At 47.2% G+C, this 25,142-nt stretch overlaps 1 protein-coding gene across 2 annotated transcripts in view; it reads left to right on the forward strand.

Moving 5' to 3' along the window:
- Window positions 1–25,142, forward strand: part of LOC120055885 (zinc finger SWIM domain-containing protein 5-like) — a 57,588-nt gene that overhangs the window by 25,651 nt on the left and 6,795 nt on the right. Inside the window, exons 2-8 of one of the 2 annotated variants that reach the window (XM_039003921.1) lie at window positions 18,146–18,502; window positions 19,457–19,605; window positions 20,170–20,320; window positions 21,666–21,842; window positions 22,093–22,269; window positions 22,736–22,927; window positions 23,142–23,279. In XM_039003921.1, coding sequence (XP_038859849.1) covers window positions 18,146–18,502; window positions 19,457–19,605; window positions 20,170–20,320; window positions 21,666–21,842; window positions 22,093–22,269; window positions 22,736–22,927; window positions 23,142–23,279 — 1,341 coding nt within the window. The remainder of the gene's footprint in view (window positions 1–18,145; window positions 18,503–19,456; window positions 19,606–20,169; window positions 20,321–21,665; window positions 21,843–22,092; window positions 22,270–22,735; window positions 22,928–23,141; window positions 23,280–25,142) is intronic. The other variant, XM_039003922.1, reaches the window with a different exon arrangement.

Here is a 25,142-nt window from a genome sequence, read left to right on the forward strand (position 1 = left end):
AGTTATCTGTCTAAAACTTTGCTCAGCTATTGGTGTTATCTTATGTTCTTCATTCAAATCATCCACAGCATCCTATCTGTATGTTTCGCTGTTCTTGGTCATTTGAAAGATGATGCAGCAACAATAAAAAACAGAAAACGTATGTTTATTTCCTTGTATTTTCTTCTACCAGATCTATTGTGTTATATTCTCCTACATTCAATTCACATTTCCACAAAATTCAGAGTGTTTCCTTTCAAATGATATCAAGAATATGCATATCCTTGCTTCTGGGCCTGAGCTACAGGCAGTTAGATTAGGGTATGTCTTTAGGCGGAAATTGAGAAGAAGGGGGGGTACCCCAAAGAAGTTAAATTGTTTTTTTATCTGTGACCAACCGATGCAGATCTGTATTCCCAGTCATGTGAAATCCATAGATTCGGGCTTAATGAAGGTATTTCAATTGACTGATTCTTCCTTATAAACTGTAACTCAGTAAAATCTTTGAAATTGTTGCATATTGCATTTTAGATTTTTGTTCAGTATAAATTTTAAGTCAACTGTATCACAGCCACTCAGGAACATTCACTGTCTTCTTGGTAAGCAACTCCAGTGTAGATTTAGCCTCGTGTTTTTAGTTTTATTGTCCTCGCGAAAGGTGAATTCATCTCCTAGTGTCTGGTGGAAAGCCGACTGAACCAGGTTTTCCTGTAGGATTTTGCCTGTGCTTAGCTCCATTGCATTTATTTTTTATCCTGAAAAACTCCCCAGTCCTTAAGATTTACAAGCATACCCATAACATGATGCAGCCACCACTATGCTTGAAAATATGGAGAGTGGTACTCAGTAATGAGTTGTTGTATTGAATTTGCCCCAAACATAACACTTTTTATTCTGGACAAAAAGGGAATTGCTTTGCCACATTTTTTGCAGTATTACGTTAGTGCCTTGTTGCAAACAGGATGCATGTTTTGGAATATTTTTTATTCTGAACAGGCTTCCTTTTCACTCTGTCAATTAGGTTAGTATTGTTGAGTAACTACAATGTTTTTGATCCATCTTCAGTTTTCATTTAACTCAACTGTTTTAAAGTCACCATTTGCCTTGTGGTGAAATCCTCTACGGCAACTGAGTTAGGAAGGACGCCTGTATCTTTGTAGTGACTGGGTGTATTGATACACCATCCAATGTGTAATTAATAACTTCACTATGCTCAAAGGGATATTCAATGTCTGCTTCTTTTTTTTATCTTTTTTTATCCATCTACCAATAGGTGCCTTTCTTTGCGAGGCATTGGAGAACCTCCCTGGTCTTTGTGGTTGAGTCTTTTTTGAAATTCACTGCTCAACTGGGTGACCTTACAGATAATTCTGAGTGGGTTACAGAGATGAGGTATTTATTAAAAAATCATGTTAAACACTTATTGCACACAGAGTCCATGCAACTTATTATGTGACTTGTTGAGCACATTTTTACTCCTGAACTTTTCATTGAATTTTATTTAACCTTTATTTAACTAGGCAAGTCAGTTATGAACAAATTCGTATTTACAATGACTGCCAAACCCTAACCCGGACGACGCTGGGACAATTGTGTGCCGCCCTATGGGACTCCCAATCACGGCCGGTTGTGATACAGCCTGGAATTGAACCAGGGTCTGTAGTGACGCCTCTAGGACTGAGATGCAATGACTTAGAACGCTGTACCACTCGGGAGCCCCATTTTAAAACGTATTTAGGCTTGCCATAAGAAAGTGGTTGAATACTTATTAACTCGACAATTTAGCTTTTCATTTTTTATTAATTTGTTAGCATTTCTAATAAACATAATTCCACTTTGGCATTGTGTGTAGTCCAGTGAAACAACATCTCAATTGAATCCATTTTAAATTCAGGCTGTAACACAACAAAATGTGGAAAAGTCAAGGGGTGTGAATACTTCTGAAGGCATTGCAAGTGAATGTTCAACCTCAGCCGCCCATTTACTAACTGACCTTTTGATGCTGCTAGGCTAATTTCCACCCCCATCAGCGGTAGTAAACGCCAGTCTCCATTTGTAGACTTACATGCTGACAAGACCAGGGCACGTGTGCGCCATCGTCCGCGTGTTGATTTTGTCCATCCACACCAGACGTGATCAGGACACGCATGATGAAATATCAAAAAGAACTCTGAATATATTCATTTGGGGACAGGTCGAAAGCCATGAAACACTCATGGCCATTTAGCTAGCTTGCTGCTGCTAGCTAATTTGTTCTGGGATATACACATTGGGTTGTTATTTTACCACAAGGTCCTCTACTCTGACAGTTAATCCACAGATAAAAGGGTAAACTGAGTTTGTTTCTAGTAATATCTCCTCCTTCAGGCTTCTTCTACCTCTTTGGACTTTATATGGCAGTTGGCAACCAACTTTAAGGTGCATTACCACCACCAACTGGACTGGAGTGTGGACCTCATTTCATCTTTCAATCACCCATGTGGGTATATGCTCCTAAAAACCAATGAGGAGATGGGAGAGGCAGAACTTGCAGCGCATCAAGCGTCAAAAATAGAACTAAGTTCTAGTTTAGCACCTGGCAACGCAGTGTCAGATACCGCAGAGGCTAATGAAACCCAGTTCGACTAGCGCTGCCGCTGCCTGCCTGCTCCCTGCCTGCTCCCTGCCTGGCACGGGGGGAAAGAGCGCAAGCAGTTTGGATGAAATGATTGAATAACCTGTATGTGTAAATTTATATTGTGGTCAGCATGTTAGGCTACTGTGGTTTCTCGATATGAATGTTGTGTATTTTAGAAATAAAACCACACTGGCAGTATCCCTCTATTAATATCTGCAGAGCTCCCCTCAGCCTCCCCTCCCAGCATAGCCTGCATTATTAACGAGCCCTCTACCAATTAAAATGGATGAAACTGCTCTTGAGGATATTTGATCAGGTAAGATCTCTGATTAGCATATCTGATGGATCTGCCTTCACACACTGATTAGAACCTTCCCAAAGGCCCCGGGGCCACTTTAAAGGAACAACTCCTGCACAAATTAGACTTAGACCTAAAGCACACTGGGTTGCTGACTAGCCTAGACGCCCATGACTTTTGAATCTGTGACACCCAAACCGCCGGGCCCACTTAGCCCAGCACCACTGCTGCCTCCTCCCCTTTTGTGATGAAGCTGGCTTTTCATTCATTTCTTATTTGGACGTGTATAACAGGATTAGTCGTCTTTGTATTTGGGAGCCAGTGTAAAGAGAGGTGCGCCCCTCCTCCCACTGTAACAGTGAAGCTCCCTCCCGCAGACAATGGTTGAGACATTGGGTATGCGTGCGCATGTGTGTAGCTGCTAAATGAGGCCAGGAACACAGTCCCAGTGCTAGGAGATAAGGAGGGATCTCCTGTGTATATGTGCAGGCCAGATGGGACCTGCGCTGCCAACCACGATATAAACTCTTCTCCTTTCTTCAGGAGTGTGGGAGGAGACGAGCTTACTCTTTGAGCCAAGTCCAATCATTCTTGCATGGCTTGGATGCTAGCTTTCTGGGCTTGCCAGCTCCAACGCATACATTTGGGATGAAGTACGTCAGTCTCTGCTTGTGGCTGGTTAGCCACAAGTTCAAAGAATAGGCCTACCTAGTAGACAGACCGGGGACTGATAATGTAATTGACGATATGCAACCCAATTAGACATGTAATGTCCCCTATTTTTGGAGGGTGATTTGCACTTCTAGGACTAAAGCTTATTCTTAGACGTTGGCCCATTCTAAGAAGGCCTACTTAGATTCTCAGTGTATGGGCTGAGGTGCTGAAGGGCTCAGCAGTAGGTAGGATAATCCTCCTCCAAAGCTATATGTCAATGCTTGTCAGTCTAGTGGTCTGACCATTGCTCACCATCTGTCTGTCTGTTCAGAGGTGTGTAGCACATCTAAACTGGTTTTAGTTGGGCCTGTGGCGTGATTTAATTTTTTCCCCCCTAGAATATGCGAGTGTGTAGGTCTGTGTCGTAAGTGTGAGAGCCAGGGTTGACCTGATTGCAGCAGATAGAGCCGCTCTCTAGTCTACTATCCCACATGCCTCTGTGTGCTGCTGGCCAGGTCTGGCAGGCAGCTGTAGCTAGCCCTTGTGTGGTTTTGATGTCAGCACATCTGAAGTGTCAGATACTGCAGAGGCTAATGAAACCCAGTTCAACTAGCGCTGCCGCTGCCTGCTCCCTGCCTTCCAATGCCTGGCACGGGGGGAAAGAGCAGCCAATTAATAGCTACTGCAACAACTTGTTACTGGAGGAGGCTAACTGACTGTCTGCTATGGTGCCTGGTGGAGAGATTGGCTGAGATGATCTTTACTGTGTTTTCACAAAGGAGTTTGGGTCAAAATACTGAAACATTGGGTTGTGCTGCAAGGTAGTTTTAGAATGGTGTACTCTGCACTGTACGTTGTTATTCTGTTGTATTTCCTTTATCAGTTTGTTGTTCCTATTCCAGTCATGGCCCTATTGGTTCTCTGTGTAGAGGGGCTGTGTTGCCAGCCGTCCCCTATAGCCCACCAGAGAGCAACCCTTAACCTCCGACTAGTGATGATTGAATTGCCCTCACCCCCTGATACACAACAGACTAGAACACTGCCTCTTGCCCCTTTCTCTCCCTCTCTACGTTTTTCTTCTTCTTTGTATTGTAATGCCGGATCTTGGCTCAGTGCCCAGTTTCATCCATTGATGTCTCTCTCTCCCTCCCTACTCTGCTCTGTTTCCTCCCTCGCTCCCTCGGTTTCAGCAAAGTCCAAACTCTCCTCTCGCTGTTGCTGTGGCGAGGGAGGCAGCATACCTCTTTGGAATGCAAGCATGCACATTCCTACACACACACGCACACGCCCAGGAGACATCCACCCACCACCCACCCAACCAGTGCCCTGGCAGCTCTGTAGGTCATTGTGTTTGGCACGTGGCCCTGGGTAGGGGGGTGTCCCACCACCCTGCATCCCCTCTACCCCCTGCCTGACTCCACTGGTCCCTGGCAGACAGCTCCTGCTGAGTAAGGAACGGAGCATCTCTTTTGTTCTCTGTCTGTAGTCAGGCTAAATAGATAGGCAGCTACTGCTGCTGCTACAACCATGCCCATCATTTTCTGATGAAACAATCACTTTCATTACCACACTCCTCCATGCCCCATGTGGTGTGGTAGTTCAGACTGTCTATCTCTCCCCCTTTAAACAAATTCAATTTTTTCTTTCCCAACCCATAAGTCTATCTTTTTTGTGAAATAGCAGATGTTTAATCTAGTTGTGGGATCAACCTTTTCTCCCTCATTTCACATAGTAACCCTACCCTGGCTCTCCTCTCCAGGCGTTATGTCTGAACAGACAGAAAATCTGTTCAAGGTGGAGCTTCCTGGCATTCGTTACCCCGCAGGATAAAGTTGTTTCATAATCTACATTCACGACCACATTCGTGAGCATAGTACTCTACTGTGTGTGTGTGTGGTGCGTTTAATTGCCTGGTGCTGGTAGTAGTGTGTAGTACTATTAGCTGTGTTTTGTTGTGTTTACTGGAGAGGCCAGTGTTTGGCTAACTGCCGGCCAGGTCCTAGTCTGAGGTTTAAAAACATAAATTTTTAACAAAGGGGCAGCTAGTCAGCCCAGAGCCCAGACGAAAGCCTTTGTTTTGACGTCCTCCTATTCATTCACTTGGGTAAAGAAAAAAAATGTATAATTGAAAAACATCCTCACTTCTCACAAGAAAGGAAAATAAGAAAAGGTTTATTTGAGTGAGGACCCTTTTGAAAGCAGGCTTTTATGTACCTGGAGAGTTGTTGCTGTATTGCCCAGCTAACTCAATCAAGGACGGACAGTGACGTGTGCCAGGTCAGGCGGGTCCAGCTGGCGCTTGCCCATGCTTTTGTTTTACCATGCTCAGTATTCAGTCCACGGCAAACATTGTTGTTAGCGTTCACTGTCTTTTTGTGATGGCAACGACCTTGATGTGAGGAGGGAAGGAGGGACTGGGAGGAGGTGAACCCAACAGCCTGTATTGTAACTAAGCCATGTTGATGAGATGAGCCACTGTGGTTTAAGGCACCGGAAGGAAACCACATTGCTACTGCCTGCTAGTGAAGGTTGTTACTAGTCCTCAGACAGCTTAAGTATTTAAAAAAAGACAATGAGGACTAGTAATAGCCTAACCTTTCAATAACATGAAAGTCCTCAGCGTTTCTGATGCCACTTCCTTTGGGGTTAGATTATGTCTGTGTGACACTGGCTGGAAAACATCTCCATCCACTGCAGTATGATCACTATGGGTCTTTAAGCACAGGAGGTTATTACATGCTAAAGAGACAAACTTTTCTCCTGCCATTCTGTCTATTTAATTATTCAGTGGAGAGGAGGCGGGTTCAAGCCAACTCAGAGGAGTTGTTTGGTTGGCTGTCTCTCTGTGCGGTGTCCTCTGGTAGGCGAGGCTCTTTAACCAGTCTGGAGTGCTACTTTATGAATATTCACCCCAGCATCCCTGGTGACCAAGGCAGTGTTTTAAATCTACATAATTTGTCTTTAAGTGCCTTTCAGACGGCTTTTTCCTTTCTGTTGCTCTCCGGAAAAGGAGCCATGCTTATTAATCAAGCTCTCTTTGTGAGAGAAGGCTGTGGCTGGTCCAAAAGCTACTCAAACGCTCCTGCTGGATGAAGCCAAAGGCCATTTTTAAAGCACTTGTATCAATGTCCATTCTCTTCACGTACAGTTTAAATGAGATACACTACATGGCTAAAAGTATGGACATTAATATGGAGTTGGTCCCCCTTTTGCTGCTATAACAGCCTCCACTATTCTGGGAAGGCTTTCCACTAGATGTTGGAACATTGCTGCTGGAACTTGCTTCCATTCAGCCACAAGAGCATTAGTGAGGTCGTGCACTGATGCAGTGGCGTAAAAAGACGTAAATAGAAAATTAGGTATCTTTTCTATTTATATTTTTGGCTACTTTTACTTCACTACATTTCTAAACAAAATGATGTACTTTTTACTCCATACATTTTTCCCTGACACCCAAAAGCACCAAAAGTTCCATTTTCAATGCTTAGCAGGACAGGAAAGAAAACGTCCCTGGTCATCCTACTGCCTCTGATCTGGAGGACTCTCTGAACACAAAATACTTTAATTTGGTTATCAGTAAAAAAAATAACATTGTGCTGTCTGATTTTCTTATTATAAGCAATTTGAAATTATTTTTTGCTTTTGATACTTAAGTATATTTAAAACCAAATACTTTAGTAGTGTTTTTCTTGGTGACTTTAACTTGAGGCATTTTCTATGAAGGTGTCTTTACTTTTACTGAAGTATGACAGTTGGGTACTTTTTCCACCACTGCTCTGATGTTGGGTGATTAGGCCTGGCTTGCAGTCGGCGTTCCAATTCATCTCAAAGGTGTTGGATGGGTTTGAGGTCAGGGTTCTGTGCAGGCCAGTCAAGTTCTTCCACATTGATCTTGACAAACCATTTCTGTATGGACCTCGCTTTGTACACGGAGGCATTGTCATGCTGAAACAGGAAGGGGCCTTCCCCAAACTGTTGCCACAAAGTTGGAAGCACAGAATCGCCTAAACCATGAAAAACAGCCCTAGACCATTATTCCTCCTCCCCCAACCTTCAGTTGGCACTATACATTGGGGCAGGTAGCGTTCTCCTGGCATCCCTGAAAACCCAGATTCGTCCGTTGGACTGCCAGATGGTGAAGTGTGATTTATCACTCCAGAGAACGTGTTTCCATTGCTCCAGAGTCCAGCTTTACACCACTCCAGCCGACACTTGTTATTGCGCATGGTGATCTTAGGCTTGTATGCAGCTGCTCGGCCATGGAAACCCCTTTCACGAAGCTCCCGACAAACAGTTCTTGTGCTGACGTTGCTTCCAGAGGCAGTTTGGAACTCGGTAGTGAGTGTTGCAACAGAGAACAGATGATTTTTATGTGCTAAGCACTTCAGCCCTCAGCGGCCCTGTTCTGTGAGCTTGTGTGGCCTATAACTTCACTGCTGAGCCGTTGTTGCTCCTAGACATTTCCACTTCACAATAACACTACTTACAGTTGACCGGAGCATCTCTAGCAGGGCAGAAAGTTGCCGAACTGACTTGTTGGAAAGGTGACATTCTATGACTGTACCACTTTGACACTCACTGAGCTCTTCAGTACATGCCATTCTACTGCCAATGTGTGTCTAATTTTATACCCCTGTCAGCAATGGGTGTGGCTGAAATAATAGCCAAATCCACTAATTTGAAGGGGTGTCCACATACTTTTGTGTACATTGGAGTACGGGTGGAGAGAATGGTAGGTGCTGGATGTGTATAGTGCAGTGCATATTTGAATTACTCAAATGATAAAAGGCACTTGTTCTAGCTTTTCTAATGATGTTTCAGCCTCCCTCCCTCCCTCCCTCCCTCCCTCCCTCCCTCCCCTCCCTCCCTCCCTCCCTCCCTCCCTCCCTCCCTCCCTCCCACACTGCAGCATGATACACACAGCTCAGCTCTTGGATTTCAACACTGGCCATGCTTGTTTTTACTGGCACCCATTGTCTATACATCCAGAATTGTAAAGCTTGCATTATTGTTGGTTTAGTCTGAAGTTGTCTTTCTCCACTGGCCTATTGTTTTTTGGGGTGTGCCTATCAATACAGGCATCGCAGCCTAATGGGCACTGAATGCACACCACCCCCTGACTCTCGGTCTGCCACCCCTGATGCCTCTGTCTGCCGTGAATGGAGTGCCATGGAAAGCCTCTATTTACCCATAGACCGCCTACAAAGCAGAGGCGCCCTATGTGGAAAGGAGGACAGAGAACGAAAGAGTAAGCAGAACCTAGACAACATACCACCCAACACTCGTGTCATGGCTCAGGCTCACGCGCTCTGTGGGTGTTGTAAGGTTCCTCATCCATGTCTCATGGACTTTGGTTCACAATGTTTTCTGAATGTTGGGTCAGTATGAAAATGGGGAAATTGAAGGAAAGATTCCACAGGACTTTGTAGATGGACACAAAGGTAGACAGAGAATTCTGTCTCCATGCAGGCTAGTTTCTACTAATGGCCGTCCCTCTGTCTGGATGGAATTTGGTACTTTAGAATGTGGGTCCATTGAGTGGGCTGGCTTTATGTGTCTCTCAGCACTTGCCTTAGAGGGGCTGTCACTGGTGAGCTGCTCTTTTCAGAGTGTCAGGGCCATGTGAATGAATCATGGCTGTCTAGGGATTGGGCCTTTTCTTTGTAAACATAGCAGAGCCAAAGTGCATTGTGGTATTGTTTACTGAGCCTTTTATTCTGGCTGCATGCGCATGTGTGAACGCTTGACATTATTTGGTGCGGGCCTGAATGAGCTGGTGTCCCCCAGGTTATTGAGCTGACATGTTTTTTGGACTCTAAAATAAACTGACAGCAGAGACAAGTTCGCTGTTCTCATTTTTACATTGTGGACTCCGTGTTTTCTGCCGAAGAGAGACTGATATTTCACTTACCGAAACTGGCGTCATACCAACAAGATGTAAGGTCGGTTTAGTGACTGCGGAATTACTGTTGGAATGTTTCACCGCAGTGCTAGGTAACCGTGAGGGATTGTGTTCCGAGCGCCATCAATGTCCTTTGGCACCTCATATCTTATTTCTGTTCTTCTTCCTCCTCCTTCTCTTTCTTTGCTATGCAGCATCTCAGTGGCAGCAGCAGTGGTTTCCAGGGCCCTGCTTCCAAGCTGACGCCTGCTAACCGCTGTTTAGGCTTTGTGGGCAACAATGGCAGGCCAGGCCTCTGCCTGAGGCCTAGACAGACCCGGCGAGAACAAAGGGTCCCTGTGAATCCTGGGCCCAGTGGGCAGCCGGTGCAGGGGGAATAAAGCAGGTCACAGTGAGATTAAGACTGCACTGTGTGCATGTGGAGGGGAGCGGGGAGCGAGCGCATCATTGGGCTTTTTTCAGGGTGCGTGCCAGCTCACAAGGCAAGGCAGTCCCCTGAAAGAAAGGAAGGGAGGGGTGAAAGAAGACGGCCTAGAGAAGGGGGCAGACAATGGAGGGGTTTGAGTTGGAGGGGGAATAAGGGGAGGAGTGGTAATTAGAGATGCCGCCGTTACATTGCCTCGCTTCTACTGATCTGAAGCCTGTCTTTACAGAACACAACTCACCTTCAAGGTCCCAGGCAGCATCATAATGCATGCAAGACAAAGCTTCACATCGAGCTCCATCCTTTGTTTTCAGGCCCTCTGGTTTTGTCATTGTCCATATGCTATGCTTGGCTTGATGAGCATTTTATGAATTCGACCAAGAGCCCAATTGCGGATCGGAGATTGCTAGCTTGTTATTGGACCAATGGAGATGTCATCTCACCTCAGTCGTACATTTGTTCTTAACTGCCGTGTCATTATGGCCGTTGTTGTGCGAGAGAAATGGTTTGGCGTGTGAGGTGGGGTGAGGATGAGGTTGGAGTCTCGACAATCTCCCGGTATATTTAGACTTTCTAAGCTTCTTATAAGGTTCTTGTCCTTCCTTGAAGTTTACTTCTGTTTGTTTCCATCTGAGACTGGTTTACAACTCAAGGTAACTAACTTTTGTTAGAAATGGAGATGATAAAACTGAGCGTACAAAACATTAGAAACACCAGTTCTTTCCATGACATACACTGACCAGGTGAAAACTATGATCCCTTATTGATGTTCAATCCACTTCAATCAGTGTAGAGGAGACGGGTTAAATAATTATTTTTCAGCCATGAGACCATTGAGACATAGATTGTGTATGTGTGCCACTCAGAGGGTGAATAGGCAAGACAAAATACTCAAGTGTCTTTGAACAGGGTATGGTAGTAGGTGCCAGGCGCACCGGTTTGAGTGTGTCAAGAACTGCAACGCTGCTGGGTTTTTCAAGAATGGTCCACCACCCAACGCACATCCAGCCAACTTGACACAACTGTGGGAAGCATTGGAGTCAACATGGGCCAGCATCCCTGTCGAAGGTTTTCGACACCTTGTAGAGTCTATGCCCCGAAAAGTTGAGGCTGTTCTGAGGGCAAGGGGGGGGGGGGGGGGGGTGCAACTCAATGTTAGGAAGGTGTTCATTACGTTTTTTTGCTCTGTGTATTTGCGCAACAAATGTTTTGCTTTGTCAACAGAACAAATGTTAACTTCAGAGCCTGTTTCTGTCTTTAGTCACTTGCCATTCTTTGCACATTTTCACATCGTTGACGGCAATGTTTTGCTTTTGTGAGTTTTATGAAATATAAGCCTCTTAATGCTTAGTTATCTAGCTCTGCAGACCGTGCTTCAAGAACAAACACGCCTCAAAAGAGGCATTGTGCCGCTCTGACTGCTCCTTGTCAATCACAACAAGATGGCGGCAGATGGTTTCGTGCGTGCTTGCGTAGTTAACAGGAATCCTTACATTTTAAGGGAATGCATGACAGAAGGCCAACGTGCCTTAAAAGATGAGCAATCCAGCGTTAGATGGGTGCTTTAGGGGCCATTCTGTAGAGATTGGAGAGACTAGAGGCGGTTGACATGAGCATCGTGGCAGGGTAGTGTTGAGGGGCTGAGCTGGCCTGATCTATCAGTAATTGGGGGATAAATGCAGCTTTGTGACCTTTTGGGAGCTGTCAGCTTCTCTTCTGCACCCTAGCTGCCCCTCAGCTGACCGCGGCTCCGTCCCTCCACACACAAGGCCAAGGCACAATGCGAGGTACGCAAACAAAGGCTGCAAAACACCAGATCTCTATCTTTTTTATTTATTTTGGCCTTGGGTAAGAGGTTTGCTCACACACACACAGGAGGAGGAGAAGGCTGGCCAGCTTTCTGTACACACCACCAAGGCCCTGGAAGTGCTGTACTGTGCATTGATTGGAACAACCCAGGTGTTTGTTTCCGAGGAACATTGGATAAACTGAATTTTTTCCCCCTTTTGCTCTCTGATTGCACAGTGCCATTCAAGGGGAATTAAATTTACCCCCAACACACAAGGAACCTTCACTGTTGTTGCCCCACTACAATGTCTTAACTTGGTTGGGGAAAGGGGTTTGAATATATGCTTTCTCAACTCTGCATTTTGTATGGCAGGCATGAAGACCTTGAACTTCGCTTGCTCTTTTTTATTAAAAAAAAGAAAGAAAAATTAACTTTATTTAACTAGGCAAGTTAGTTAAGAACAAGTTCTTATTTTCAATTGCGGCCTAGGGAACAGTGGGTTAACTGCCTTGTTCAGGGGCAGAACGACAGATTTTTACCTTGTCAGCTCAGTGATTCGATCTTGCAACCTTTCGTTTACAAGTCCAACGCTCTAACCGCTAGGCTACCTGCCTCTAACCACTAGGCTACCTGCCTCTAACCGCTAGGCTACCTGCCTCTAACCGCTAGGCTACCTGCCTCTAACCGCTAGGCTACCTGCCTCTAACCGCTAGGCTACCTGCCTCTAACCGCTAGGCTACCTGCCTCTAACCGCTAGGCTACCTGCCTCTAACCGCTAGGCTACCTGCCTCTAACCACTAGGCTACCTGCCTCTAACCACTAGGCTGCCTGCCTCCCTCTAGCTCTCATATTTCTCTCTTCCTCTAAGACTTCTCTCCTGCCTGCATCTATGAATGATCAGCAGTAGAATAGACTTTAGCCAGGTCTGGTTGGCATCAGGTGCTGAACGATTGTTCTGATCTTCCCCTGTGCTGCGTTGCTAGCTAATGCTACCAACACAACGACTAGCCTACAAGCTTAATACACATCACAAGGTAATTGGAAATTGGCTGAGGCATCTTATCTTAGATTTCCATAGACGTCAGTGCCTGTGTTTTAAGGGACGCCCAGTGAAAGGCAGTTGATGAAACATTTTTCCCTCCTCTGTTCCATGCCATATAATTGCAGCGAGTCAGAAATAAATTGAATGTGATCATGACAATTTTAATATTAACCTTTTATTTGAACAGGGTGCCATTGAGACCAAGTCTCTCTTTTTTCCCCAATGAGCCCTGCACAATACAAACACACACATCATCACAAAATACTTCAATTACAAAACATGATCATAAAACACACACACACGCCATCTTCACTTCCAGTAGAGCATTCCCCACATGGCTCCCAGTGCTGGGGCCATGATGGTGCTGTTGGGAAATCACAAATGAATCAATCAGGCCTTTATCTGATCAGCGGAGCCGGGGCCTTGTGTGATGCTGAATGTACATATACATGCGTGTTATGTGGAGATGGACTGGTGGGGGGCAGGGGTGGCTGTGTTAACCTCCTTGCTGCTGGAACAGATGGAGGGGGTGCTGGGGAAAGCTGGGCTGGGGCTGGGGTAGGCTGGGTAGAGAGAGGGGGGTCCTAGGCTGTACTGTGTGTGCTGTTGGCCCTGCCCCAGCTCCCTGTCTGCCTGCCTGCTTGCCATATAGATCTCCAGCTCAGCCTCCACGGCTGATTAGAGGTTAATGGTTTAAGAGTGGGGAGGGACTGCCCTCTGATTGGTTGGCGGGTCCCGCGTGGGAGGGCCGGCGGAGTGGCAGATGGTGCAGACCCAGTGAGTGGAGCGGTGAGGGAGGGAGCACACATATGAATGGTCGTATTACAAATGTTGTATGTTAGATTGTGGTGTAATAATGTTATCTACTGTTTTATTGTTTTTGTTTTTGCCTTCATTTGTTTGGACCCCAGGAAGAGTTGACTTGGCAGCAGCTGATGAGGATCCTTAATATATACAAACGAGGGGGTTCTCTCTCTCCCTCATCTCTTTCGTTCCCTTCCTCGCTCACCTGCTATGGAAGGCCTACGCGTATAACCTTACCGCTGCATCCAGCCAGCAGCCATCGCTGCAGTAGACAGATGGTTGGTGGATGAGTCTAAAAGCCCAGGCTAGCCCAGGCTAGCCCAGGCTAGCCCAGGCTGAGGGAGCTGCAGTAGACAGATGGTTGGTGGATGATTCTAAAAGCGCAGGCTAGCCCAGGCTGAGGGAGATGCAGTAGACAGATGGTTGGTGGATGAGTCTAAAAGCCCAAGCTAGCCCAGGCTGAGGGAGCTGCAGTAGACAGATGGTTGGTGGATGAGTCTAAAAGCCCAGGCTAGCCCAGGCTGAGGGAGCTGCAGTAGCAGCATCCCCTCAGATTAATTATGACTATTAGACACTGCAGCATACGGATCAATGAGCTGATCTCCGACGTCTCAATGTCTTACTGCCTAACTCCGCCTAGCTCCTACTCAGACATATCAGGACTCGTTTTACCTATAGAGGCTTAAAACAAGTCGCTTGAGATGGATGGATGGATGGATGGATGGATGGATAGTATAAAGTGTAGAGTAAGATTCATGAAAGGAACCCCCTCCCTCCCCTGGCTCAGTCATATTGTTCATGTAGCATCCATGCAGGCTGCATCCTACAAGCTCCTCCCCCACCTTACAGCTCTTCCCCAGGGGCAGACAGCCATGTGCTTCTGCTCAGGATCAAATCAGCTTTGTGGGGCTGGCAGCGCTCCCAGAACCATACATTAATTTATCTGTTTAGGAGCTTTACCCACCCGGCCCCTCGATTACAACAGTACCGAATAACCAAAGATAAAAAATGCTATATCTAACTGTGTTGCTGTGATGGTTTTGCATATCGCTGTCATAATGAACAAAGCCAGTGTGGTGAGAAGGGTAGGGACGTCTATCGTGTGATATCACAGCCCCAGTAGTGTTCTGGAAAAGAGAAAAGGGAGGTTCAGGGAGCTGGTGATTTACACTGCAGTGCCAAGAGCCTCTTACTGTAGTTAGTGCTGCAGTGACTAGGGCGGGTGCCACGCTAATTCATCTGCACTCTGCTACCCCTGGCCCGGTCTCTGACGCAGGCCTCACCTGTTTTTCTATAGCCACTTCTCTCTCCGGGCTGTTTTGGTCCGGCCCGCACAAGCTTGTATACGTTAAACATTCTGGCACATGGTCCCTCCTCCCCCTCACCTCTTCCTACTCCTCGTCCGCCCTCCCCAACCTCCAAAATCAGCTGTCCTCTTCTATGCCTGGCTGGCCATGGCATCCTGCTTGGGACTCTTCAAGGAGCCAATTGATAGTTGCTGCGGAGTGACAGTCTGACCCATATTAGCAGTGGCAGTGTGTTGATTACTACTCCCTGACTGACTGACTGACTGATGCAGCAGCAGTGTCTTGCCTTGTGACTGAACTGTCACCTACACTCCTTTTGCTGACGATACCCAGACCCTCCTCCTCAGGCCACACACACACACACACACACACACACACACACACACACACACACACACACACACACACACACACACACACACACACATACACATACACATACACATACACATACACACACACCTCATCTAGAAGAGCATCAGTGTTTACAAGGTCTGGGCCAGGTACAGGAAGTACACATACACACAGTGCAGAAGGAAGGAGGATTGAAAGAAGAGGGGGATTCCATTTCTCTGAGCTTCTAGAGAAGGACCATGAAGAAAAGAGCAGCGGAAAGGGACGGCAGGATCACATTCAGCATCGTGGCCGGCCAACAAAAGACGAGCCGAGGGGGCGGGGGTTGGGGTGGCTGGGTTGAAACGGGAGCCCCTGGCTGAAAGGCGAGGAGGACCCTTCACGTCCATCAGCGACAGATGCCTGGCTCTCTACTGAAGGGAGAAGTGTGAAAGGAGATGAGGAGCCACCCTACCTGCCCCTCATAACCCCAGCAGCAGGCTGTGGTACTGCAGCAACTGTCAGATTCAGACACACTGCAGAACAGAGATGGGGCCTCCTAATCATCACCCCCAGCACAGGCCCCTTACTGCAGTCTGCACCCACTCTGCATACACTGACTGACCACAGAGGTGAGAGAGGCCTCTGGGTCTAACTAATGACTCTGTAGAAGACCTGCATAGGTGGAACATTGTAGCGGTACTCTACTTATAGTTGTCAGGCCTTGTTTTTTTTCCTAGTTAAAGAGACCTCTTGATATGATTCTGAACCCCATGCACGTCTCTTCTTGTGCAACTGCCAAAGACAGTGATGGCCGTCAGCAGTATTCCATGTACGTGTTTCAATTCATAAGATCACGTTTGTTCTGTAAACAAAACCTTTCAGTGCAGAGGTTCTTTCCTCTCATCAGCTCTCTGGGAGCTAGATCCCATCTCTTCAGAGCTGTAAGACCGAGAATTAAAACGCATTAGTCGTCACCTCTCGCTTCTCTGTGTTGTCCACTCCGATTGCTCACTGTTACATCAAACAGAGCTGCCATGGAGGAGCATGGTGATGAGCAGTAACGGAGTTGACATGAGGGGTGACATGAGGAGAGCAAAGTCCTGTTAGTAACAGAGATGACTAGTTTTTCCCCTTAGTCTCTGGTGGGTTCATTAGGATTGTTGGAATGTTTTAGCATAGGTTTCTAATATTATTAGGTAGGTTAAGGTTATGACATACGTGCTGTAGGTCTGCTGTGAAATAACTCAAATCCTTACAACTGGAGAACTGTCATTCTCCAGTTGAGTCTATTCATCTGCTGAAAAACGCAGAGTATCAGAAAGAATAGTGTCCCACATCTTACTAGTTCACTAATTTGTTCCCTTGTTTCTGTCACACTGATATACGGCACCAATTTTACAAGACTGCCTTGGAAATAGACAAGAGCATACTTGTACAGTACAAGATTTGATTGCTGATGCCTCGAAGAAAAATGTACGCGGTAAACACAAGTCCGCCATTTTCTCCGCCGGGAAGTTTCAATGCATCGTTGTCTTTCACCAAATTCACTTTGAACTCTGCATTGTGCTGCGAGTAATTTGCAACACATAGGGGTAGCCCCTTTGCTTTCCTTTTCTTTTATCAAAATGAAAACAGACATCACCATAAACTCCCCTTAATCAGATGGGCCTGTGGTTTTGGCTCTGCCTGAAAGGGCTTGGCAGTAAATTGGACGTTTCTTCCCCCGGAGAAGAAAAAAAGAACTGGGTAAGAGGGGGGCTAGTTTCTCAGAAGAACTCGTCTGGAAAAGCCTTTTGTGGGATTTGGCAAGAGAACGGCAGGCTTTACTCATGCTTATTAGGCACCCCTGTCTCACTACTCTAACCCTAGAATGAATTGTGTTTGTGTGTGTGTGTGTTTGTGTGTGTTAGCCATTCCAGGTCTGTTACAGTTCACTCGCTATGATAGCAGTGATCTTCTGAAGCCAGACAGACAGGAACCCATTTGGCGTTAATTAGCTAAGCCTCGACTTGCTGAGCTCACTAAGTTATTTATATATATATATATATATATATATATATATATATATAATCATCAATGGTGTGTGTAGTGTACCCTCTGTCCTGTGTGTACTATGGGTAGTCATGTATGTTACCATAGCCATGCAGCCAGTGAGCATAGAAATTAAATGAGTAGAGTGTGTTTAAGGTCAGAACATACCCCTGAAGTGTGTGTGTGACTGTAGCAGGCCTGGTTGCTATGGTTTAGTGTGGTACTGTGATATAGTAATCCATCTCTGTTCTCCCAGCCCCCTCTCTGGGCCTCCCTCCATCATTAATAATTTACCAGTCAAAGTGAGCTGCCAGACTTTCTATCAGACACACACTTCCCCTTCCCATCCCCCTGCTGCATGCGCTCCCTTTCTCCCCTCCCTTTGGCCCTCACAGACCGAATGACTGACTTCAAGCCACAAATATGTCACCAGCTAGCAGGCAGGAGCATTTCCTTTTGAAAAGCTGTTTCATGTGGTCCAGACGTATTTTACTGTATCAGCTTTCTACTTCACTATCTTATCTACTCCCTTTTTGTAGTTAACTGATAAGATAATCCAACGTTTCTTTTCGAGTCCCTTTATGAACTGTAACCTGCCCACACTGTTTTTATTATTCTAAGACCATTGTGTTACGTAGCTTGAACTTGTACCTTCCCGTGAACTGATTGTGATACTGCTACCTCAATCCCAGAGTGCTTTGGGGTAGATTGTTTTTTTTCCATTGGTGCTCTCTTTGTAAAGGTTAACAATCACATAGTGCTACGCAGGACGCTTTCTATGGGTTTGTGGGTACGTTGCCAGACAGGTTTGATAACCCCTTCATTGCTCATGTGACTTTTTTTTAGGGTGCGGAGTCACAACTGTCCTTCATCTGAACTAAAGGGGAAGGTGTGAAATCACAGCTGTCATTTAAATGTTGATCAAGTCTGCTGACACCAGTCTTCTCTCTCTGTCTCTCCAGGTTTCCACCTCAGTGGCACGGTCATGGAGCCCGCCTCCCAGTCGGAGCCTGAGGTCACTCACAAGGTGGCCATCAGCTTCGACCGCTGCAAGATCACCTCGGTCACCTGCGGCTGCGGTAACCGCGACATCTTCTACTGCGCCCATGTGGTGGCACTGTCCCTGTACCGCATCAGGAAGCCAGAGCAGGTCAAGCTGCGGCTGCCCATCTCAGAGACCCTGTTCCAGATGAACAGAGACCAGCTACAGAAGCTGGTGCAGTACCTCATCACAGCCCACCACACAGAGGTGCTGCCCACCGCCCAGAAACTGGCCGACGAGATCCTCTCATCCAACTCTGAGATCAACCAGGTCCACGGTAAGAAAGACACATGTTGTTGGACATAACATAAGGTCCCTCTGTTCACGTTTTGGTGACCAGTTTGTTCACATTTAGCACCGGTGTGTAGACCTGGAACGCCAGGGTCTCAGAGCCTATAGGACCTACAAGTCACAAGATGGCCACATATTGTGCTTCACCCAGAGCCTCTGCCAATCCCTTACACTCCTTAGTTTCTACCCCAATCATCCTCTGGTGGGCTTGAACAGCAAGGTGGGCCCAGTCTGGCAGAGCCCTGATTTGCAGTACCAAAAGCAGCAGCGAGGACTCCGAGGCTTCAAACAGCCTGTTTGATGTCTGAGTCTCCCAGCCTGTTGGTGCTTTGCATTTCTGAAAATCTGAAAAAGAGTCAAATGAAGAAAGTCAGTCAGACCCCGAGCCAACGTTCTAACGTTGCTAACTACTCTAGCTTGGCATGACCCCCCCCCCCCCCCCCCCCCCCTGTTATCCTTCTAGTCTGGAAAACAGAGGAACTCTGCAGTCTGCCATCTCTCCACATCACTCTAAATATTTACCAACCCCAGCCTCTTAACAAAGAAGTCCATCTCCCAGTTTCCAGGTTGTTTGCTGTGGGGAGTCAGTGGGTTGAAGTGGGAGCCCCCCATGACAATGCTATGAGTTGGGGCTTTGATTGTGGAATGTGAACGTTCGGATGCAACAGTGCCTTGGCAGGACTTCAGTTGGTAGTTCTAGGCAGATCAAATGGGTGTTGGGGTTACCTATAGGACGCCAACACACCTAGGGTTCACCCTCTGTTCCTGTTCTTTCGGTGTTTGCTTAATTAGAAAAATATTTAACAAAATCCTGGTTTGATGTCTTATGAGGTTAGTTTTGAGGTGGGATTGATATAAGGCATGTTTTTGGAGCCTAGCTTCTGGTTATGTGTTTAATTTACTCTTTGGTCTGACATTGTCTTTCTGTTTGTCTTCCCAGGGGCCCCGGACCCCACGGCAGGGGCCAGCATCGATGATGACAACTGCTGGCACCTGGACGAGGAGCAGGTCAGGGAGCAGGTCAAACTGTTCCTGTCTCAGGGAGGGTACTATGGCTCTGGGAAGCAGCTCAACTCCATGTTCGCCAAGGTACGGCTGTCTGTCTGTCTCTGTCTGAACATTCAGTATCAAAATCAATCCCGGATGGGGCCTCCCGAGTGGCACAGTGGTCTGAGGCACTGCATCGCAGTGCTGGCTGTGCCACTAGAGATTCTGGGTTTGAGTCCAGGCTCTGTAGCAGCCGGCCGCGACCGGGAGAACCATGGGGCGGCGCACATTTGGCCCAGCGTCGTCCGGGTTAGGGGGAGGGTTTGGCCGGCAGGGATGTCCTTGTCCCATCGCGCACTAGTGACTCCTGTGGCGGACCGGGCGCACTGCACGCTGACACGGTTGCCAGGTATACTACGTTTCCTCCGACACATTGGTGCTGCTGGCTTCCGGGTTAAGCGGGCATTGTGTCAAGAAGCAATGTGACTTGGCTGGGTTGTGTTTCAGAGGACGCACGGCTCTCGACCTTTGCCTCCGTACGGGAGTTGCAGCGATGAGACAAGACTCTAACTACCAATTGGATACCACGAAATTGGGGAGAAAAGGGGGTAAAAGAAACAAAAATATCACTGTATATTACGGTCTATTAATGAATGTTTTCTGTAGGTGCGGGAGATGCTGCGGATGCGTGACTCTAACGGTGCCAGGATGTTGACCCTAATCACTGAACAGTTCATGGCCGACCCTCGCCTCGCTCTGTGGCGGCAGCAGGGGACAGGCATGACGGACAAGTGCCGGCAGCTATGGGACGAACTGGGTAAGTCCCTCTCACTTTCTTAAATGTACAGTGTAGAGGTCCAATTCACACAGAACACAGTTCTAGATGATTATGAGCGGCTATTAGCCCCAATGTTTTGCATTATAATGCATTGCAGAAGACTATACATGCATACATAATGCGTTATGAAGAGGGTATTTATAGAAATGGTAACTGACCAACTGTCTTATTGCTGCTTGGATATTATTGATTTGCTTCCGTTTAAAACCTTGTCCAAAGCACTGTGGGTACTGGCAGGTCCTGAAACACAGCTGGAAAACCTTGCTACTCAAAGAGCAATTCCAAACGGAATGTGGCCTCACCACTTCGATCAGCACAGCTATGTAACTATTACCTAACTGTAAAGCCACCATGGTACATGTGATGTGAGGTATCTCTCTCGTGTGTGTGTGTGTGTGTGTGTGTGTGTGTGTGTGTGTGTGTGCACTGCGACCTGCCCGTTAAATCCCCATGCGTGTGGCCACATCAGTGGGTCAGTCGGTGACTGTGCAGCAGTGCATACATCATGGCCAAGCACTCACCTCGATTGGGATTGCATGAAAAAGGGCTGGGATCAATGGGGTTTTCAACCTCCCTGGTATTGATCGGGGCATTTTAAAGGGGTCGATGACTGCACACTACACATCCTGAGGAAGTTCATTGGAGAGCAACAGTAGAGCAGAGAGAGGTTTGCTGTGCCCCTCTCCTCCGCAGGATAAACCCCGGCTCAGGGGTTATGTTTAGTTACCGGGGAGCGACAGGACAGGGCTCTCTGATTGGCTAGGACTGCCACAGGCTGTCAGCATGATCACCAAAGTGCCCAATCAAAGGTGGTGGTGGTGTTGGAGGGTTTAAAGCGACCGTGCTGCACTAACGGGCTGTTAGTGCGATCAGGAGTGAGCACCCTAACAAAGTGCTGTGAAACGAGGGTTTAAAAGGAAGCAAACAGAAGGGGGAGAATTCTGGTCATGTATTAGCTGGTGATGGGGTAGTGAAAGGAACTAAACTAGTTTACCACTCACATTCCTTAGGCTATACTAAATACCTGTCACATGTCCCAATATACCCTGGGCCTTTTGATTTAAAAATGAGACTTTAATACAGTCCAACCTGGGTTACAAATTACTTTTATGGCTCACGTGCAATATTAGCATAGGAGGACTCTATGCTGGATTAAATATGATTTCTGTATTGTATAGGTCCTCGACTCCTCACTCCTCCATACCCAAATATACATTAACATAGGATAATTAACTGCTGTTATGGCTCCTTCTCCATACCCAGGTAGTCAAACAATGGTTATTCTCCCATTGACCTTTGCCCCCTGACCTTTGTCATTTTCCAGGTGCCCTGTGGGTGTGCATCGTGCTGAACCCGCACTGTAAGAGCGAGGAGAAGAGCGGCTGGCTGAAGCAGCTGAAGAAGTGGGGCGACATGGACATCTGTCCCCTGGAGGACGGCAACTACGGCAGTGAGTTGCCCAACATTACCAACGCTCTACCACAGAGCAACCTCGCCCAGGGTCAGTCGCAGTCTGTAGCAATAACACACACTGGTATACCTACACATAGAGTACTCACACTGGGCCTGTACACTTCCACTTGAGTTACAGCTACATCCCTTCCCTGTCCCAAACCATGGTTCTGATGCACTGTTTTTGTTGTCTTCTGATTTGGTTGTCTCTAGTAAAAGTAGTTCAACTCAAAATATGACTAATAAAAGATATTTTTTTGCGCTGTGCTCTGTCTCCCTCCCTGTATGTCCCCCTCCAGACTCCCTGGCCCGACCCAGACGGACAGTGTTCAAGCGGGCCATGGAGGCCTGTGATCTCCACTGGCAGGACAGCCACCTGCAGAGGATCATCAGCTGTGACTACTACATGTCCCCAGCCTACCAGAGAGAGGGAGAGAGTCTGCTCTTCAACCCCCAGGGCCTGCCTCTATGGCTAGGTGAGAATTACACGACCAGATTGGATCTGGTCTGCACAGTACACAGTCTTAGCACTAGATGTTATATCAATTCCAGATGGTACTGGAAGGCCCTCTCAGTATATGTTTTTAAACCATATACACAGACACACGCACATACAACCTCACACACAAGCCCAGCTCCTGGCAGTTTAACCTCTGTGCCATGATAGTGGTCCGTTTGTTCAGTGCCAGTTCTTGGGTTTGGGGCTCAAATGTTCCTCTCTGAACACCACCCCTGTTTAGTGTTCTAAGCCTCCTTTAATTCCACTTCCACTGAATCCTGGAGCTGGAGTAAGCAAGTTCCGGGGGAAGATTTGTCCTCATTATGCAACTTAAGCCTGGGTATCAGAGTAGTGGGTTTCTTTCTGCTGAGGCTGCATCCTGCCTGTCAGCCTGCCTGGACATTGTGTTGTGCTAAGCCCGTGTCATGTGATTTGTGCCGTAGATCACGTCCCCACGGCGTGCGCGCGGGTCGATGCCCTGCGTTCCCATGGTTACCCCCGCGAGGCACTGCGGTTGGGCGTGGCCATCATCAACACCCTCCGGCTGCAGCAGCACCGTCAGCTGGACATCTACAAGCACCAAAAGAAAGGTAGCGCCCCCTGTCTGCCTGGAGACAGTTCACTGTTCTCATTAGGTGAGCCTCTGGGCCATACGTAACAGAATTAATGCGTTTTAAAATACAATGTACAGTATGTTGGTGTCATCTTGTTGTGTAGCCTATTATTGGGGCCCTGCGTTTTAATATGGTTAGGAAAATATCCTAGCCCTACCTGAATACTGTTCTACTTTTGTTCATGTGATAAGATGTATAGTATGATGCGGTCTGATCTTGTTCCTGTGTGTGTCAGAGCTGCTCCAGAAGGGGATGACCAGCACTACTAACCTGGAGGGCTGGGTGGGACACCCCCTGGATCCCATCGGCTGTCTGTTCACCACCCTCACTGAGACCTGCCGGGTAGAGGACGACAGCGCTATGGACACTGGAGGTACGCATCTGGCCAGGCCCAGGCCTACCCAGGCAACGTTTACATTCTACTTCAATCGAACTGGTCAACATGGTGTCAGTCCAGCAACCATAACTGATCACCCATACAGTACAGTCACATACAATTTGGCCAAGGCAACCAGCAACCATTTCACTCAACTTAAACCAAACTGGTCAAAATGTTTTATTTTTGTATCAGTCAACCATCTCGTGTTGTCCCAAAATGAATCAAGGCCATCAGATTGTAAAGTCACCCATTCAATCCAGTCCTGGTCTATAACCCCCCTCATGGTCCTCTTGTAAGCAGCCCTGAGATGAATGGCTGTGCTGCAGAAAGGTCATCCAGCCTACACAGTGGTGGAAAATGGATCAAGTCCAACAACATTTGCATTCCATACATTCTTTAGCCCAGCCAAACAGAGAGCAGGGATTTGTACGGCCTATTGTGACAAACCTACAGGGAGGCATTGTGTGCCGGAACAATCCTGGCGAGTGGTATGGTGATTTGGGTGGGCAGAGGGGGAGAGTGTGTGAGTGTTAGAGAGTGAGAGCGAGAGAGTGTTAGAGAGACCAAGAGAGGGAGCGAGGAAGTGTGTGGTTTATGGCTTATAGGGCCGTCATCATCACAGTCCTTTGTTTGGTTCTGGTGAGTAGCTGGAAACATCTGGTATGGAGGCAGGACTTAACTTGAATTCTGACCAATCAGGGAGCAGCTGTCCACAGTCTTTACACATCAGCAGCAGCAGAAGCAGCTGGCCAGCAGAGCCTGAGCCATAACAGTGGAGGGAGGGAAACATGGAGGCTAACTACTGTGGTTGCCGTATGAGAACTAACCCGGGTCGCCCGGGATTCCACATGGTTAAATCCACCTTGGCACTGACCTCACACAACACATGCCAAAAAACCTAGAAGCCCAAGCCTTACGTCCACTCATATCAAACCTCCTTCACATCTAGTTAGCAACTCCTACGGACAAAGAAGTTCTATAGCATCTATCCAGTGTTGCCTAAAACATGTTTGTATATTTTTTTAAGTAGAGGGGTACAGTACATAGAGGGGTACAGTACATATACAGCGTAAATGGGTCAGACCTACATGTAGTACGAGAGGTCAAATATTTCCAGAGGTATGACAACAAAGCGGCGTGTTATTGAAAAGCTCCTGGACTCTCCAGGTGACTAGAGGTTGTTTTGATCCAGCGGCATGAAGGGGAAAATCACTGATATCCTCTCTAATAAACAGGATTGTCGTAGGGGGGAGGGATCATTTGCCAGGGGGATTTAAGCGTAAGCTGGCCGTGGGTTGGATCTTAGTTCCTGTCAGCAGATGTTAGTGTTTTTCTGGGACCTCAGGGACACCTCTCCCTCTGGTGCTGCCTGGCATCCACAGCTGCCTGGGGGGGAGAAGTGGAGCTAGAGAGTTTCCTGTAGATGTGGAGCTAGAGAGAGGTTCCTGTAGATGTGGAGCTAGAGAGAGGTTCCTGTAGATGTGGAGCTAGAGAGAGGTTCCTGTAGATGTGGAGCTAGAGAGAGGTTCCTGTAGATGTGGAGCTAGAGAGAGGTTCCTGTAGATGTGGAGCTAGAGAGAGGTTCCTGTAGATGTGGAGCTAGAGAGAGGTTCCTGTAGATGTGGAGCTAGAGAGAGGTTCCTGTAGATGTGGAGCTAGAGAGAGGTTCCTGTAGATGTGGAGCTAGAGAGAGGTTCCTGTAGATGTGGAGCTAGAGAGAGGTTCCTGTCTGTGGCAGCTGCTTTCCACACCCAGCACCTTTCAGGCAAAAAAAATGTGAAACCAGACAGCCGTTTTGGATTAGTGTTAGCTTCTAGCAATGTCTCATAATCCCGCTAGATCATTGTTGCAATTGAG

This window comes from Salvelinus namaycush, chromosome 11, assembly GCF_016432855.1.
Source record: "Salvelinus namaycush isolate Seneca chromosome 11, SaNama_1.0, whole genome shotgun sequence".
NCBI classification, from domain to species: domain Eukaryota; kingdom Metazoa; phylum Chordata; class Actinopteri; order Salmoniformes; family Salmonidae; genus Salvelinus; species Salvelinus namaycush.